We start from the raw sequence: 16926 nt of genomic DNA on the forward strand, positions 1-16926 counted from the left end.
TGCACTGGCGTATTTTGGTCGTCATTCACATGGGCGCAGCCAGGAAATTTGGTCATGGACCACCACAGTCTCCCCCCAACAATTTCTGGAAAATTAAAAAGATAGCTATCGTTATGGTGGCCCTCTAATGAAAGTATTTATGTCACCGCATTTAAAAACGTTTGAAAATAATAGACGAATTTCTAAGGGCCACTTGCCTATGCATATCACTGATATTAATAGGATTCGGACACATTATCGCTGAGAGGTTTTGGATACCACGAAGGCGCCGAGGAAAGTGATGAATCCCCCCCAAAAATAACGAATTTAATCCGCCCTTAATGCTTTCTATAATTATGTAGCCAACTGGCCACGGGCGGTGTGTGATGATTTGGGGCCCTCGGATAGGCTGGCGCTCATGATGCGGCCCACATTAATGGGGGACTCGGGGGTCCTCCACAGGAAAATTTTAGGAAATCGTATGCCCGGGAATGTTTTTTGACGCTATTCTGACTCGTAAAAACTAGATAAAAGTTGATTAAATATTGTAATTTCGCCAGAAAAAAATACGACGAAAGCGAGAATTTTGCAGGTTTTGAAATTAAATAATGTATTGTGTTTCTATTACCTATTTAGTGAAATTTATCTCCTTCCGTCACCTTTATTTATTATTTTCATATCAGTTTTTTACACTGTGTATGTTTGCAAATAAACTAAAGCAAGTATAATGAAAATGTAGAATTTTATAATTGCTTAAAAAATTTGGCTCAAGAAATTAGTTTTTTTATTGCACCTTTCATATATGCCTCACAATAGACATGTGTGTTGTGGGGGCCCTATAACCTCAGGACCCTCAGAGATTGCCGACCTGGCCAGGCCACCCCTGAAACGGGCCCACACCACAAAAGAATATATTAAAAACTAATATACACATCACAACATTTAAGGTTTTAAGATACAGGCCCCCACAAAATATGCCAATGAGGATGCAATAGCGTGGATGCTATTGCTTAGCATAATCAAACATTAGCCATATTTTGGTGCAGGGCATCTAAATTTTATCACTATTACATCTTTTTGCTGATTTTATGCTTTTCTTATCTCTTTCAATGCAGTCGAATTCTAGGATAGTTTTATCATCTTAAGGTACTATTCCACTCCTCCGAGGTAAAAGCATGTCATAGCAAGGGCATGCTCATTCTGCTAGATGAATGATGAAATGGTTACAGTACTGGCATATGGAAGGCAAGGGGAAACAATAACATTTTTATATTGAGGAGTTGCAGCAACTCCATTCTTCCCCATAAATCAGATATGATGAGCACCTTTCAGGTAAAATATTATGAAGGTGCAAAAACTGGCCCCCCATTCACATCTCAGAGTTGACTCAAATAACTACAGAGGAATTCCTCTATAGCTAAGCAGGTACTATATTTCTGTATCTCGTTCAAAGAATCTCTGAGTCAACCAATATGCATAAAACTAATGGGTGAAGAAAAATCCTTTACCTTGCATTCAGTGTCAATCACTGATAACTGCTATGTTAGTTCTGCTTTTGCTTTAGAGGGTCTTCTTCCTTGCTTCAGCAAGATTGCAAAACAAATTATCATTATAGCATGATACTTATTGGTTGCTCTCCTGTTCTTGTACCTTCAGAATCAAAATCTACGAAATACTAACACTACATCCTGACATTTATGCCGTTAATTCAAACTTATAAGTGCAAAAAAATCACACTGAAAAAGCATTTCTGCAAATATTGTTGTCAATTGCTTTTGCCAGCAAATTTTTTAGTGAAATCGATAGTTTTGAATTATTGTCAGTAATGAACTATAAAGTGGACTAACTTCAAAGTTTCATCCTGACAATTGAAATGAGAATATTATGTTTGGTTGACTAAAAAAATCATCAGTTGGCAGCATGGCTACCAAGCTGTTGATTCAAATACATCAGATGAGCAGAGGCATTTCTCAGTAATAGGAGAACCATACCCTTGATGCTTGCCATTAGTACAATTACAAACACACCTCCACATTGCGAAGAACTTTTGATCCTTATTGTTATTAACTGGAATTTGTGATAAGCTCAAGCCCCATAGAACTATGAACATTCGTGATATTTAAAATGGCAATAATCCAGCGGTAGAATTTTAATCATCGTTCATGAACTCGTATTGGTGTGCATTCAATTAAAACTAAATACACACTCTCACTTAAGACAGCTTAAATAATATAAAAGGAGATATGTATACAAATTGCAAACACATCAATGATGACACATATGGTTAAAATTCACTGCAATATTAAAAAAATACATAAAATCTTGTAAGCCTATTAAATGATACAGCATGAAGAGGAAAGATATTCTTCCAGATACATATCTAAATTTTTCAACTTTTACTTTCATTATAATTTTAAAATACTCTTTTCAATTCACTAAAAACCAGCAAGAAAAATAAATTCACTCAGCTACAGCCAACACACTCACTCGAGGATTCTAATATGTGTCCTGTGACAAAGATGGTGTAAATTAATGAGGATATACAGTGGAACTTGGTTATAACGTCATCAAAGGGACCAGAAGATTTTTAACGTTATATCCGAGTGACGTTATAAAAAAAGCAGCCTTGAATCTGAGTGACACCACAACTTGACATTGCACAAACAAAAGACAACTAACGACGTATAAAATAACTGTCAACATACGCGATGCTCACACGGAGGTAGGTAGTAATGTGACTGATGATATACCGTAACTAACGAAACAAACAATACAATACAGTGTGCCTGTGTCAGTGACCTTGTAGGGGTGGGAAGGGATAAGACCCAGGTATGCTGGACAGCCCCCACTCCCTCCAGATACCAATTAAACAAAAGAGTTGCATGCCGTCACCTGCTCAACGTCCAGCTTGTGACCAGTTTTTGCTTTTGATGTTTCTACATATGGTTTCTATGAACTTTGGGACATAATACAATCACACTACCACTTTTGCAACCTAAGAACAGCAAAATTTTTGACGCTATAACCGAGCGTCACAATATTTGTTGACGATATAAACGGGTTTTCATACAACATAAAATGTTCAATTTTGGCTGGTCTGTATAAAATGTGACGATAAACCCGAGTTGACGTTACAGCCGATGCCGTTATAACCAAGTTCCACTGTATATCTACGCTGATGATTAATAATTAATTCATTGAGTATGTACGTAATGCCATAATTCCTTGGAAAATGGTGCCCTTTTAGTTCCCAAAAATATCTTGACAATATTAATGGTGTGAGCATTTCATAAGAAGCTTACCATAAATTTTCCTGTAGGCTACACAATATTCATGAACAAGAACAATGAAGAGCAAATAAATACCACTAAATTAATCACAAACAACCCATAAATTAATACTGCCATTGTCATCTGGAAACTCAATGTAAAACCAGGCAAGGGATTATAATAAAAATTACACAAAGAGAAGTATTTGGCATCATAAATTAGTTTTATTATTCTACACTACAAAAATCACAGTTTTATAGGAAATCATATAATACCCAAAAATAATCAGTTCTTCACTGTAATGACTTAAATTTTGTCACAGGATCTTATGCAGCACATTAACTAGTTTGACTCTTGTTCTTCAGAGAGTATCCAAATTCAGGGTTACAAAATCCATTCAATGTACCTCATGAAGGAATGTTTTAGGTATGAATAGCTTAAAAATTGATGCGAGAATGCAGTCTCCTTCAACAAGTTCTTTTGGCCTCCAATATCAAGTTCATGAGCAACTATGTGATACTAATGCCTTTTTAGAGGACCACAGGAAGGATAGCAAAACCATGTGACGATTGTACAATCTACTTCTTTAAAACAAGAAAGAGATCCTAAAAGCATGGCACAAAACCAATTCAATCTTTGATGCTGTCTTTCTTTGAATGGTAAAATAAATCATTTTTTGAGAAAGATCTATTCTTCGACCTCATCAATATAAATATCTTATCAATAAAATAATAATTACACCACTTATGGAAATAAAATTTTCAGTAAACAATTCCTTCAAGATGAATAACCCAATCAAAATCAACTCTTTCACTAATATCATCAACAGAAACATTTTCTTTGATAGAGAATAATCCATTAGCATTCAAGGGAAATGCTTCAAAATTTACAACTAAGTTCATTAAAACCATGTGGCATAAGGAATACTTTAAGCTTACAATGGAGCACCAGTACATTGTTTCAAGGATATATCCTTATGCTTACCAACAGTAAAAATTATAACAATGACATTGTTCATTTACCCTGAAAGGCAACTATCAGCCTCATAAAGCTTATCAAATTTATAAGTATGGTGACAAGAGAAGAAATAAGGATAATAGAGCATAGAATGACTCATTCCACAAAGGCTTAGCACAAAGGCCTGGATTATATTGCAATATAACAAGCAGTGGCAACATACACAAATGTATATATGAGCAATCATAAATTCATTCACACAGGTATATATCCTAAATATCACAGAACTAAGTTTTGAGGCTCATAAATACTAACACTAACATACAGAACACTGAGTGCATCTAAATGCATTAAGTGGAAAAGTAGTTGTATTCTATGCTGTTAAAGAACATTTGTAAAGTGGCTCATTGGTTTGGCCAGGTAAAAAACTGTACTTATAATGATACAGCTTTCAAAAAGAGGCTGAAGTCATCAACATCAAGCTCACCTTTGTTACTGACTGCCATCAAACTAGCAACTTCAATATGAACATTGCCTGCCCAATGTGATGAATGGTAACATTTTCAAGTGAGATCAACAACTTTTAATCACTTCAACTTCTAGAAATGTGTCATTAACAATATAATATGAAAAGTTGGCCTACAAACAAAAAAAGATCACTTTATGTAAGGTGCACACACATGATAAAAGTCAGCATGCATCTCGCAAATTTAACCCCGCATCCTTCCGCAGAGTAAGGTAGCCCAAGCAATCACACAAACGTTCCAGGGATAAATAGCCTGTGTACAGAAAATTAAAATAACACTAGACTTGCAAATGCAGCTGCTCCCCTCAAACATCTCCTACTCGCAGGAGATCTATCAATTGGCAATATACTGGCATGAGTGGCATGAGGATGCTTCAAGTAATCATGGCAATCCACTCAATGATCACTGGACAGTTATCTTCTCCTCTTTAACTGTAGCAGTCTTAGTTGTCACCTCGGATGCAGTTAACTTGAGGTTAGGCAGCGGGGCAACTATCTCTGGAATAGGATCTCGCCAATACATGAAATTGGTGAAATCTTCAGACGATGAGTTGTCCTCCGGCATTGGGGGAAACATCTGGTCCACTAAGTAGCTCATGTTTGAGTACCTGAAGAAAAAAACGACAAAATAATCACAACACTGCTATCATTGAACAGAGATGCATTGGGCCTTGAGTTCCTTGAAAAAATAATAGCCTCTCAAGGTAAAAACTGAATGCTCAAGCTAAAATTACAGTATGTATATGATGCCATACATATGCAATTATTACAACCAGCCATTAAGAGCAAAAGATAGGACAGCAATAAGGCTGGCTACATGATAAATTCAAAAAAATGTTTTTACATCAAATTACATAATAAAATGATAAAGAGCAAATTTGCATTAAATCATAGTTAGATGCGTTACGGCTCATAAATAAGTAATTTGGAAGGGTATATTCACAGTTTGTGATATTGACATAAATTGAAGCAATATTTCTCATCATGAGGAACAAATAAGAGCCAGAGTAGAGTTCCTTGTCAAAGTTAAAAACTAAAACCAAATTAGATGTGGTAATAATCATTCCAAACACAGTGGTCAACAGAATGGTCAACACCCATTGCCAACAAGCAGAAACATTCAACAATACACTAACACCAATCCACATGCATTCCATAACAAAAAACACAAGGCAAATCAATAAAAAACCTACTTCATGTCCATACTCTCATATATAAAATGGATGCATTTTCAAGATGCATATAATGAAGACCCAAACACAGGCACAAAGGAAAGCAATAATTTTTCATCTTGAAGATTATATGGAGCAATTATCCACAAAATAAAATGTATTTCAACCTGGGATTCAATACCGTTACATCATCATCACTTAGAAACACAGGGGAAGGAAGTTACATTTTGTGGGAAATTGCACTTCATTATGGAAGAAGTACAATGCCACTCAATTTTAGTGGGCTTTTATACTTTTCCATGTCATAAGTTTTCCTTCAATCCTAATAATGTACAGAATGCATTGCTCTTTGAAATTTTTCATTAACTGTCTACTTCTAAGATCCATCACAATAAAGACCAGCAGTGTGTTGATATATATAACTCATTTTGTGCTCAATACCAATAATATTCAGCAAATATAGATAAATGTGGCAAGTTTGTGAGTTATGTCAGAGGTTAACATTTTTTCCCAACAGCAGCATTAATTTACTGCTCTCTGCATACCACAACATGTCTTTAAAATGAATGGATGTTAACTAAATGTAACACATAAATTACCTAAGAGTATATTATTGAAGATTTTTTCATAAGTATGAACATACCAAAATACAGAGCCACAATGAGTTGTTTCAAAAATAATAATATGCAATTATGTTCGAATTTGACAAAAAATATCAGGATGACTAAATTTTTCTCATTTTTCTCACCCCAGCTGAAAATATCAGGGATGAAATTAAAGAAGTATTTTCAGCATTCGACCATGCCATTCAAGACAATGTAACCAAATTTACCTGTAGCCTATTTTTTTTTGAACTTGAAAGTATTTATTGAGCATTATACTCAAGTATACTGTAAAGAAGTATGAACACGAGATTGAGTCATGCATACAACAAACTCTCAAACTCCATTGAAATTATTTTACAAATTCATTTGAAAAAAATGCACACAAGGATGATAAAAGCCCATGACATATAACAGAAGCTAGCACTTTATAAACAAAACAAAGAGTTTAAAAAAAGAAGATGAAAATAAAAAGACAAACAGTAATAGTTACACCCACCTAAAATCATGACAGGTAAGCTTTCAAACCACATAAAACTGGAGAACGATATCCCATAGATAAGCCATAAGGAAATAAACAGTATGCTAAGCTAGCATTAGCAGGAAGCCGAGTTATGGGAGTTGCGGACCGGTTTAATTACAACAGACAATGAAGCTCCAGAGTGTGAGAAACAAGTTTGAAACCACGGCGATGGAATGGGAGAGACAAATCTTTAGACGGAGAAGGCCATGCGTGATTCAGCACCCTATTCTTACCCATATGCTGGCCAATAGCGTGCAGGGCTGAGGCAAAACACTCAATTGCCACTTATTCCATCACTCTAGAGAGTGTATTGGGAGCCCATTGAGCTCCAGGGCATGAGGTGCCATCTTATTGAGGGGTGGAAAAAGGTCATCCACAATATAACTTTGGCCTGAGTAGCTGTGAAAATAAAATGAAGCCCACCCTTCCCATTAGCCCTCGGACAACATTATTTTAAGGGATTGAGGGGCCAAGAGGACGATTGCTTATGTGTGTGTTCGCACGCTCACACAGCTGCGCACATTGTTTTGAGCAGCCAAATGAGCCAAGTCTCAGCCTTCCCATGAGCTCAGCCACATGAGCTTTGTGAAAATAGAATATGCTTCACCTGAAAATTTTCACGGAAACTGAAGAGTGGATAAAAGCACATTGAGTTAAGTCCTTACGAGCATTGCATTTGCTAAAAAAGAGTGGAATTTTGCGAGTGGAATCTTTATTGGAAATTTTCCCAATCTTCAGCAACAACCATAAAAAAAATAATAAGAGAGACTTGTGAAAAACATACATAGGCAAAATAAAGAATCGTCAAGAAAAAAAAAAGAGGATAGAAGCATGAACATATGGATTGATAAATATATAAATCAATCAAACCTTACTTAAACATGCAAAAGTAACAGATAAAAAAAGAATTGTTAATGTAAATTTACAGTGGAAGCCCACAATAACAAGCAGGCCACATAGCTAAAACTCAAAATAATGAGCTATAGCTAGAATAACACGAACTGTCTTAAGATAATAGATTAAGAAGATCACACAGTTTCTGGCACCATAACATTTTTGTGTGAGCATTTGTATTTGTCTGCATTTTAAAGTACACTACATACTTCATAATCATGGCCAATGGAAACAGACAAATCCAGTTTGGCCAAAGTATTTGGAATACTTTAACCATAAAAGCTCTTATACATATAAGCATAAAATCTAAAATCAAAAGCACCTCAGTTTATATCAGTAAGGAAGATACAAGAACCATAAAAGTAATTTTTTTCAATTTCAAATCCCTCCTCTCATCTTCCCCTGTAAGAAAACAATTTATCGGCATCCCATAGCTAAAACTGCTCCCAATCATAAGTGTTTTTTAGACTTTCAGGAACCTGGATGAGCAAATCAAACCACTAAGGACAATATATTGGGACATTTATGAACCAAAATTCATATTTAATTTGATGTGTGTACCACACGGAGTGGAAATTAGTTACAATAACAACTGCGAACATTGGAAAGAATGTGCCATTCATAATGGTCATAACTATAAATGGTAATAAGGAAACTGTAGCATGGTGAGATGGACATGAAGGCAGCTTATGGCATTTCCTACTAGGGAGTACACTTTATTTATAATTTTAAATAAAATGATTGCTCAGAGGATAAAAAATTAACTCAATAATCAGATCTTTATAAAAATGACTAAAAATTGGGTTTTGAGAGATCTATCAAGACTGTTAAATGAAACCTTGCCATTTTCATCGCTGGATGCACTGGTGCCTATTCACATGATCTCTATGGTTCGAACTGGTCACTAATGATTAAAAATTGCATCCCAAAAATTGCGAACTAAAAAACTAATATTAAATATCATGTACGTATTGCAATTAATGAGTAAATTAAAGGAGATATACCATCATATTTTCATTAATATGTATCATTTTTTCGTTCATATAATTATTTCATAGTGACATTGCGATGGCAGAGCTGGGGCAGCAGCCAACGGCAGAGGCCAACTCTAGTCCACTATCTCTGCCACTATGCATGATAATACCAATACAGACCAAAAGCCCAGCTAAAAGTTGAGTATGTCTCTCAACTACACGTATATATAATACTAAGTTTCTTTGAGTTATAAAAATTGTACATCAAGACACATATGTTTTTACTTCTCACAACTAGAGTGTTATCTATGTGGAATAAATCACATGTACATTCCTGGACACCCCTGAGTCCATGTCTTAGTAGGTTTCATTTATACAGGTCTCATCTCAAACTACATAAATATTTGCAGTGAAGGATCTTACTGAAGGGTGATAAATCACCTATAATCACCAAGGGTAAAAGTGCAAAATTTTTCTTCGTCAAAAAGTTTTTTAAAGAAGGTATTGGCAACATTTTGAAAATATGAGCATATTTTTATGCAGAAATTGCCTCAAATCACTTGCTACCGCTTTGACACCTTCTCTAAAGGCTTGTTTACACGGAATATTAACACGTACGGGTTAATGTCTAAAAGTATGAACGCGAGAATGAACGCCAAAATGCACCGTGTAACCACCCAACTTGTGTGAATGCATGCACAGAAAATAGAACCTGTTCTAATTTGGTTCATGCATTCGTACATGTTCCGTTCCGGTCCACAAAAATCATTCACGCAAACATACATAAACTCGTATGTGTTAATGTACCGTGTAAACAGGCCTTAAGGCACACTTTTCAAAATAAGTTCTACCTTCCTCCACACGAAGGTGGTTCATTTTTTTGTTTAGGACTGAGCCTAGCATTGCATGACGGTTTGTTTACTAATTCATACATCCCAATATTTCACTCCACTTAGCCATACCGTATCTTATTTATGCAAATTACCCAAAAATAATAGCAAAATACATGATACCACAATAAATAATAGGAATGAGACAGTAAATGATTTTTTTACATAATGTTTGCTAATAATTTTTTCAATGGTCGTTGATTGTTTTCAAGTTTTTTAGGTACTTGTTAAATTGAGCTTCCACTGCATTATCATATCTTACAATGAAAGATATAAAATCAAATGAAATTTCACCAAGTGCAAATGCTTTTTGCGAAAGCGAAAGTGGCCTAATAATTAATAACCAGATAACCCATAAACGTGTAGTAAAGCACATAACTATGGGTCGTGAAAAACCATTAATTGAGATCAGAATATTTTTCTGGGGGTTTCAATATTTTCAGAAAATAAGAACCCAGTAAATTGAGTTATTAGCATCAAAGCCAACAGGGATTCTAATCTTGCTAAATACTAGATTATAATTCAAACTGGTGAAGTTTCACTGAAAAACAGAATAATGATACCTGATAGACTTATCAAGACACAAAAATTTTTAAATTATAAGGCAGAATATTTTCCCAAACAACATGCCATTAAATTTAACTCTTTTGTTTGGCATGCACTGATACTTTTTGCACTACCTCACCAAGTTAGACACCAAGATACTTGAGTACAAGTAAATAATGACACAAAAAGGAATAGTCGTAAAAAAATAATTACTTGATGCTATAAATACTACAATCTACTGTAAATATGTGATGGCTACTGGAATAGTCGTAAAAAAATAAATTACTTGATGCCATAAATACTACAATCTACTGTAAATAGGTGATGGCTACTTAATATTCATACCATGAGAATTAATTTCTAATTAAACAAGCCATACTGTGACATCAGAAATATTTTTTAATTGAAAAAATAAAGACTAAAAATATGACGACAGAAAAAGGAGCCAGAGAGAAAACTTAGGTCATATCATGCATATAAAGATACCATGTAACTGCACTGCTGCAGAAGTATGAAAAACTGATTGGCAAGGAATAGGAAAATTACTGAGGATGAAGAGAATTTTTATACAGTTATGTTAATTAAACAGGGCAACATGAAAAAATTTCAGCCTCAGGCACGACATTGTTCAATGATTGCCATGGCCCATTTACACCAATATTAAATATCAATTTCACAATGAAAACACATCTTTTTCACAAATTTAACATAGAATACTCAGCGGCAGCAAAGCAGTCAAGGAAGAGCTACATAATTACTTCACAAATTCAGTAAAATGACCAAAACAAAGCTTCATGTTGAATTACAATACCATTTCTACTTACTTTTTTGAGCTTTTGTTCGGAGTCAATTATAAAAAAATTCATAATAAAAAAATTAATGATTAAAACAATAAGACTTAAAGAATAAAAAAAACTTCAACTTACGAGGATTGGAAGGTTTGTGTAAGCTCATGTTTAAGCTCTCCCTTGTGATTTATGGTGAAGATACGAACAATAGGAATTCCAACAGCACGATAAGCCCAAACATCCTGAAAGATCAACAATTTCACAAATTAACACTCATTAAGCATATGAAAACCAAATCACAAGGTATCATGGTCTGTAATCTGATGTTAAACTCAAAGCACCAGAGATGTCAGCCCATTTAATGATTTGAAAAATAGTCTAGGATTAGCAAGCAGCAACCAACTCACACTGGTTGCAATTATGAATCCCTAGAATCACTGCCAAATATTTTGGCAATAAAGTCCCCAATAGGTAAATCAACTAGGGGATTAATTTGCGGGATTCATATGCAAGACTGTAAAGGTAAAAATCTTTCATCAACAGAATTTTCACACTTGCAGATTTGATTTGGGTGAATATTTTATGACTAACCACCGGATAGTCCACAGTTGGGACAAGAATCAATTGGGGAAGATTCAAACACGAATAATACTTTAAAGAAATGCAATATACAGTAGAGCCCACAATTAACAAACCCGCTTCTAACAAACTCCCTCTTTCAATGAAGTGACAGCGATTCCCCATCAAAAAGGCCTTTTCACCACGTAAAAAATGTCACTGAATGAGCTATAAAATAATTGCAGCAATATTACTGTAATTAGCTTGGTTCAAAGTTCAATTCAAAGTTTAAAAGAGTAAGCCCTCATTTAAACAAGTTTGGTTATAATGAAGTAAACTTTCCGCCCCAACAACTTTCTTATATGGCTCCACTGCATTAGCACATTTTACTGAACACATGCAATTAAAGAGGAGATTCTATTAAATACCATATTCATACTTACATTAACTTTGTTGCCATAACCAGCATAAAAGGGTTTATAGGTTGAAGGGAACAATGCCTGAATATCTCTCAAACAAGATATCTTAAATTCTTCTGGCTTCTTCTCAATCACTTCTCTAAAAGAAACCAAAGACAAGGAATGGAGTTATTAAAAAGACATGGAAATGAGAGAAAAAATATCAAATTTAATCTAAAACTTTGATAAGCAATTATGGACTACTTTTTTCATACAAAAGAGTATAGCATACACAAAAACCAGGGAGCCAAATGTCACACAAAAAAATTTTACCCAGATAAATTTACTCTCATTCCTTTCTCATTTCCTAGACGCTTAGATGGTGGTTTGGTTATATGTATTATATTTCACACTAACAGCCCACTGACTCCTTTAAGAGTTAAGTGCTAAACTGGAAACTAATATTCACTCATAAAATTTTAAATTCACCATGGAAATTTACCACAATGGATTAATGAATGACCCCCGTAGTATAGATAAGAGAGCAATCATTAAATGAGGTAAAACAGAAAACAAGAAGTTCACTAAAGTTTTTGGCTGATCTAAAATTGATTTTATTGTAGATCTTTTACCTTCAATAGATTCTAAGGGTTGCCTACCGCAAGTAAAGCAATCCATACACAGGAAATATTTTTATACCGGAACATGCTTGGACCAAATCGACCAAGACTATCGACCCTCTATTTCATATCAAAACTCATCAACTAATAAATAGCAATAATATTACATTAAGATTAATACTAACCTGTGAAGTGCACTAATTAGACTAGTGGGGTTAAGCAAAAGAGGTCCCTCAGGTAGGGACAGATCTCCTTGCTTGATAGATTTGAGGTAGTCCCGAGTAACCCTCGCTTGGCCTTTAAAGAGAGGAAGATGGAATAATCAATCTTTGGCAAACAAAACCTACTAAAACTTGAAACACTGAGTGCAAGCTGCCTAAAATCAATCAAGGCATCTACTACTCACAAAAGAAAAAATGAATGCTGGCTAACTTACCAATTGCCCTGGCAGATAAGTACAGGAGACGGTAGCCATTGTTCTTGATTTTGGTGAATAGCTGTGCCACTCCACTCTGAGCCCAGTCTTTTCCAACAATAGGGAGGATATGTCCAAGGACATCAGACCTTAAAAGCAAGAAGGCATTCCACTGAATTCATTTATATAAGTTGTAAACGTAAAGAAGTCTGTTGTGACTGATGAAAATAGCAATACACTTAGCAAATAGTTTGCTACTGTATACTTGTACTATCACAAATTTTGAGGAGTAAACTCTAGGAGTAATTTTATTAATAAAAATCAAAAAGATACAGAACACACTATTTGACCAGAAAGTAGTTATGGTTTCCCATTAGATTACAAACAGGAGTACTAGCAACTTTTTTTCTTTAGGAGGTGCCAACTTTGTGAAGGGCCCGTCTCCTGAGATGCACTGCTAACTACAAAACAGTCCTTCCAAAAGAGCCTACTTCATCTGAAAGGACACAGGTATATTCTAAGATTTAAGCCCCAATTCCTGAAGTAGCTAATTAACACTGCTATACACATTCAATATAACCTATTAAGAATGGGAATGATTCACTAGTATACTTAGACCTGAATGCCTTTTAATTTAGGTACCCAGCCATACACACTATCATTTACTGATTCCTTATAACGTGTTTTTACATGCAATAATAACACATGTGATGACAACCCAACTTTCCAAGAATTTGAAACTCTTAAATACTAGAACAACAGTCCCCAAATTGTGAGCAGTCCATTTCTGGGTGACTGCCTCATTGTTTACAGACCTTAAAGAAGTGCATGAAAGTTGAAAATAAATGTAGTTAAAGCCCCATCATTCTAACCAAAAGGAGGATGCAGTTTTGCACAGCTTTATTTCTAAGCTTGGACTTGTCAGACCAGCTGGCAGTCAGTCAGACATGTTTGTCAGCCTCTGTATTATAATGGACTCAAAAAATTTCATTTTTAAATTAAAATTAAAATTCGTTGACCCACCTAAATTTTAGCCAGTGTACATAGGAATTAAAATGGTATCAGCCAGCGGAAGTCTTTTAACAGTTTGAAACAGGCCTCGACAAAATGTAATTTGTGATAACTGACCCAGTGCATCTAGGTAAACATTTAAGTAAATTAATTTTGATTATTAATGGTCTCATCTACAGTGACTTGTGTCTGCAATACAAAATGTGCAAATACTTACTTGGTAATTGTTCCATCAATGTCACTGACAACAATCTTGTCATCATAGCGCCATCTGTAAATATGACATTTGCACCGTGTTGTGCCTTGGTAGGCAGTGGTGACACTAAACATGACCTCATTTGCACCTTCTTTAAGCTTCAAGCTTTCCTAAAATAAAATTAATGATTGATCAAAACAAAGCAAGGTAAAGGTATTTATTGCAAATCTTAGGATGTCGGTAACCAAGACCAACTCACGTGGTAGAGATCCCACAAAAATATATACCTATCAAGGTATGCCAAAGAAATAAACAATTCATTTTAATGCAAAATTCTTATACTGCACCTTCAAGTAACAGACAAAAACAGCCTATTGTTCTTGTTTAAATATTCTACAAGTCATGTAGTATTTTGTTTAGATATTCATTGAACATAAATATATTTGATACCTAACAGAGAGACTTTAACTTCATCAATAAGAACCTTTCATCAGCATTTGAAAAGACTGACTAAATAAATTCTCGTGCAAAAGTTGACATATCAGTGTTCATTAAACTGCTTAACAAAAATGACCTTCAAAGGGAATTAATTCCTATTATGCAGATTAACCGACATTTTAATTTTAAGAGAAATACGATGTCAAGTTAGAAATGAAATTAAACAATATTACACATTCAAAAAAAGCATACTACATATAACTAAGAAAAGGTTGTCATTTTTAAGCAATTTTACAAACACAGTTTTACCAGAAAGCATGTAACTAATGCCTAACTTCAGCAAGTAGAATCTGTGTGGCAGTTCAACACTGATTTCACTTGCTATATTCTTTGTTTCAGTTAACTTTTCCCTAAAATGATCTCATTTCAATTGCTTTTTGCATTTCACTGAATAAATTGACATTAAACAATACACTGTAGCCTTCACTCTACATTACCAAAACTTACTATTTGGTCGGAGGATAACCTTAAGGTTTTCCTATATTTTTCTATAGTTTCATGGAAACTCCTTCTACTCTCCAAATTGATCCTGATGCTGTGAGTTTCCTTTATGCCCTGCCTTCCACCATCTGAGTCATCTGATGAATTGGAACCACTGTAGCCTTCACTTTTCATCCTGTAAAGAGTGAAAAACCAATTGATAATATTTTCCATTAATTTTCCCACCTAATATTGATCCCAGAACTCATAAATAAAGAAATTACACAAGTGGAATACACTATCAAAACACATCATTCTTTATTATACCATAGAGATGCACACAAGATTGCCACATCTACTTCCCTCAAAATGAGAACAATTGCATAAAAATTGAGGACTAATGGCAACTCCGATATCTAAAATGACGTATAATTACCAAATATCTATACATACTGTTCTTCCTTCAAAAGAGACTTTGAAATTAATTTGAACTGAAATACCATAATGAGGCAAGCCCTAACTGTTTTCTGTCTACCTTAAATATTTCAAAACAGCTAGTGGACATTCACATTCAAACTCAAAAACATAATTAAGAAAATGCAATAGAAATGTAATAGTTACCTTGCTGAAATTTATGAGGTTTATTTTATTCAAAAACATTGAAAAGGTGTGTATAATTTTTCGTGACCTACCCTCCATATTTTTTAAGTTGCAGTAATGATATCCTGAATACTTACCTCTTAATATTCAAACGCATTGCTAAAATATCTGATGACAATTTGAATATTGCAATTGAATAATGAATGCTGCCAATAGGCAATAATTCACCTCTGAACTAAGTCTAATAATTATTTTTGATGACTCTGATTTATGGTTAAGAAATTAACTTTCAGGTATTCTACAATTTTCCTGATGACACAATGTTCCTTTCACATTCATTACTAATAAAACAATAATTAGCAAAAAATTTCAATTAGATGAACTAATTTCTGAACGAACAGAAACGTATTGCTGGAGAAAAGAAAATTTTATGGCATAACATTTAACACTTAAATTAAAAGAAAAGATTTACACAAAAAAATGTATCAAAAATGGCCATCATTTCCCTCAGAGTTGAGGCTGTTTATGACAAAAATCGAAATAGAAAATTTATTGCCACATTTTGTTGAGTATTTGAGGTAAAAGGTATAGAAAATTGAATTTTGCAATGTTGAAACTATTCAAGTTATTCACGCATTCAGCAATTCAAGAGCCTCGTTCAAAACAACTACACTTTCAATAAAGAAGCAGCTACAAAACTTACTCCTTTGTGATATCCAAAAGGGAGCCAGGAAAACTTGTCTGAGTAGCTATTCCAGTTTCCTGTCCAGAGCATTCCAAGGATTCCGGTTTCTCAGGCTGATCACTCTCCGTTTGTGACTCGTTGACTTCTGCAATGCTGCCATTTGCCAAAGCTTTGAGATCACCACTAGAACCTTCTGCTATCATAGTTGCCGTCTCTTGTATCACAACTTTACCATCACCCTGGTTTTAAAAATATCAGTGAAAATTAATGTCATGCAATGACAGCTAAAATTGTAAGATTTGTTAGTTACACTAACTCAGGTTGTAATATGACAAAATCCTGGAATTTACATTCAAATTTAATGAAACACTAAAAATTATTCATATACATGATTGAAATATGTAC

The 16926-nt window shown here is 34.4% G+C and overlaps 1 protein-coding gene across 7 annotated transcripts in view; it reads right to left on the reverse strand.

Moving 5' to 3' along the window:
• Positions 1-3450: 3450 nt before the first annotated feature.
• LOC124153714 (phosphatidate phosphatase LPIN3) overlaps positions 3451-16926 on the reverse strand; it is a 118720-nt gene continuing 105244 nt past the window's right edge. For 6 of the 7 annotated variants that reach the window (XM_046527041.1, XM_046527040.1, XM_046527043.1 and 3 more), the window contains 8 exons: positions 16540-16760; positions 15264-15432; positions 14340-14488; positions 13133-13260; positions 12882-12993; positions 12122-12236; positions 11259-11362; positions 3451-5339 (listed from right to left, as the gene is read on the reverse strand). In XM_046527041.1, the coding sequence (XP_046382997.1) occupies positions 5135-5339; positions 11259-11362; positions 12122-12236; positions 12882-12993; positions 13133-13260; positions 14340-14488; positions 15264-15432; positions 16540-16760 (1203 nt within the window). In that variant the 3' untranslated portion in view covers positions 3451-5134. Of the gene's footprint in view, positions 5340-7261; positions 7428-11258; positions 11363-12121; positions 12237-12881; positions 12994-13132; positions 13261-14339; positions 14489-15263; positions 15433-16539; positions 16761-16926 lie in introns of all 7 variants that reach the window. The other variant, XR_006863737.1, reaches the window with a different exon arrangement.

This window comes from Ischnura elegans, chromosome 2 (genome assembly GCF_921293095.1).
Source record: "Ischnura elegans chromosome 2, ioIscEleg1.1, whole genome shotgun sequence".
NCBI lineage: Eukaryota > Metazoa > Arthropoda > Insecta > Odonata > Coenagrionidae > Ischnura > Ischnura elegans.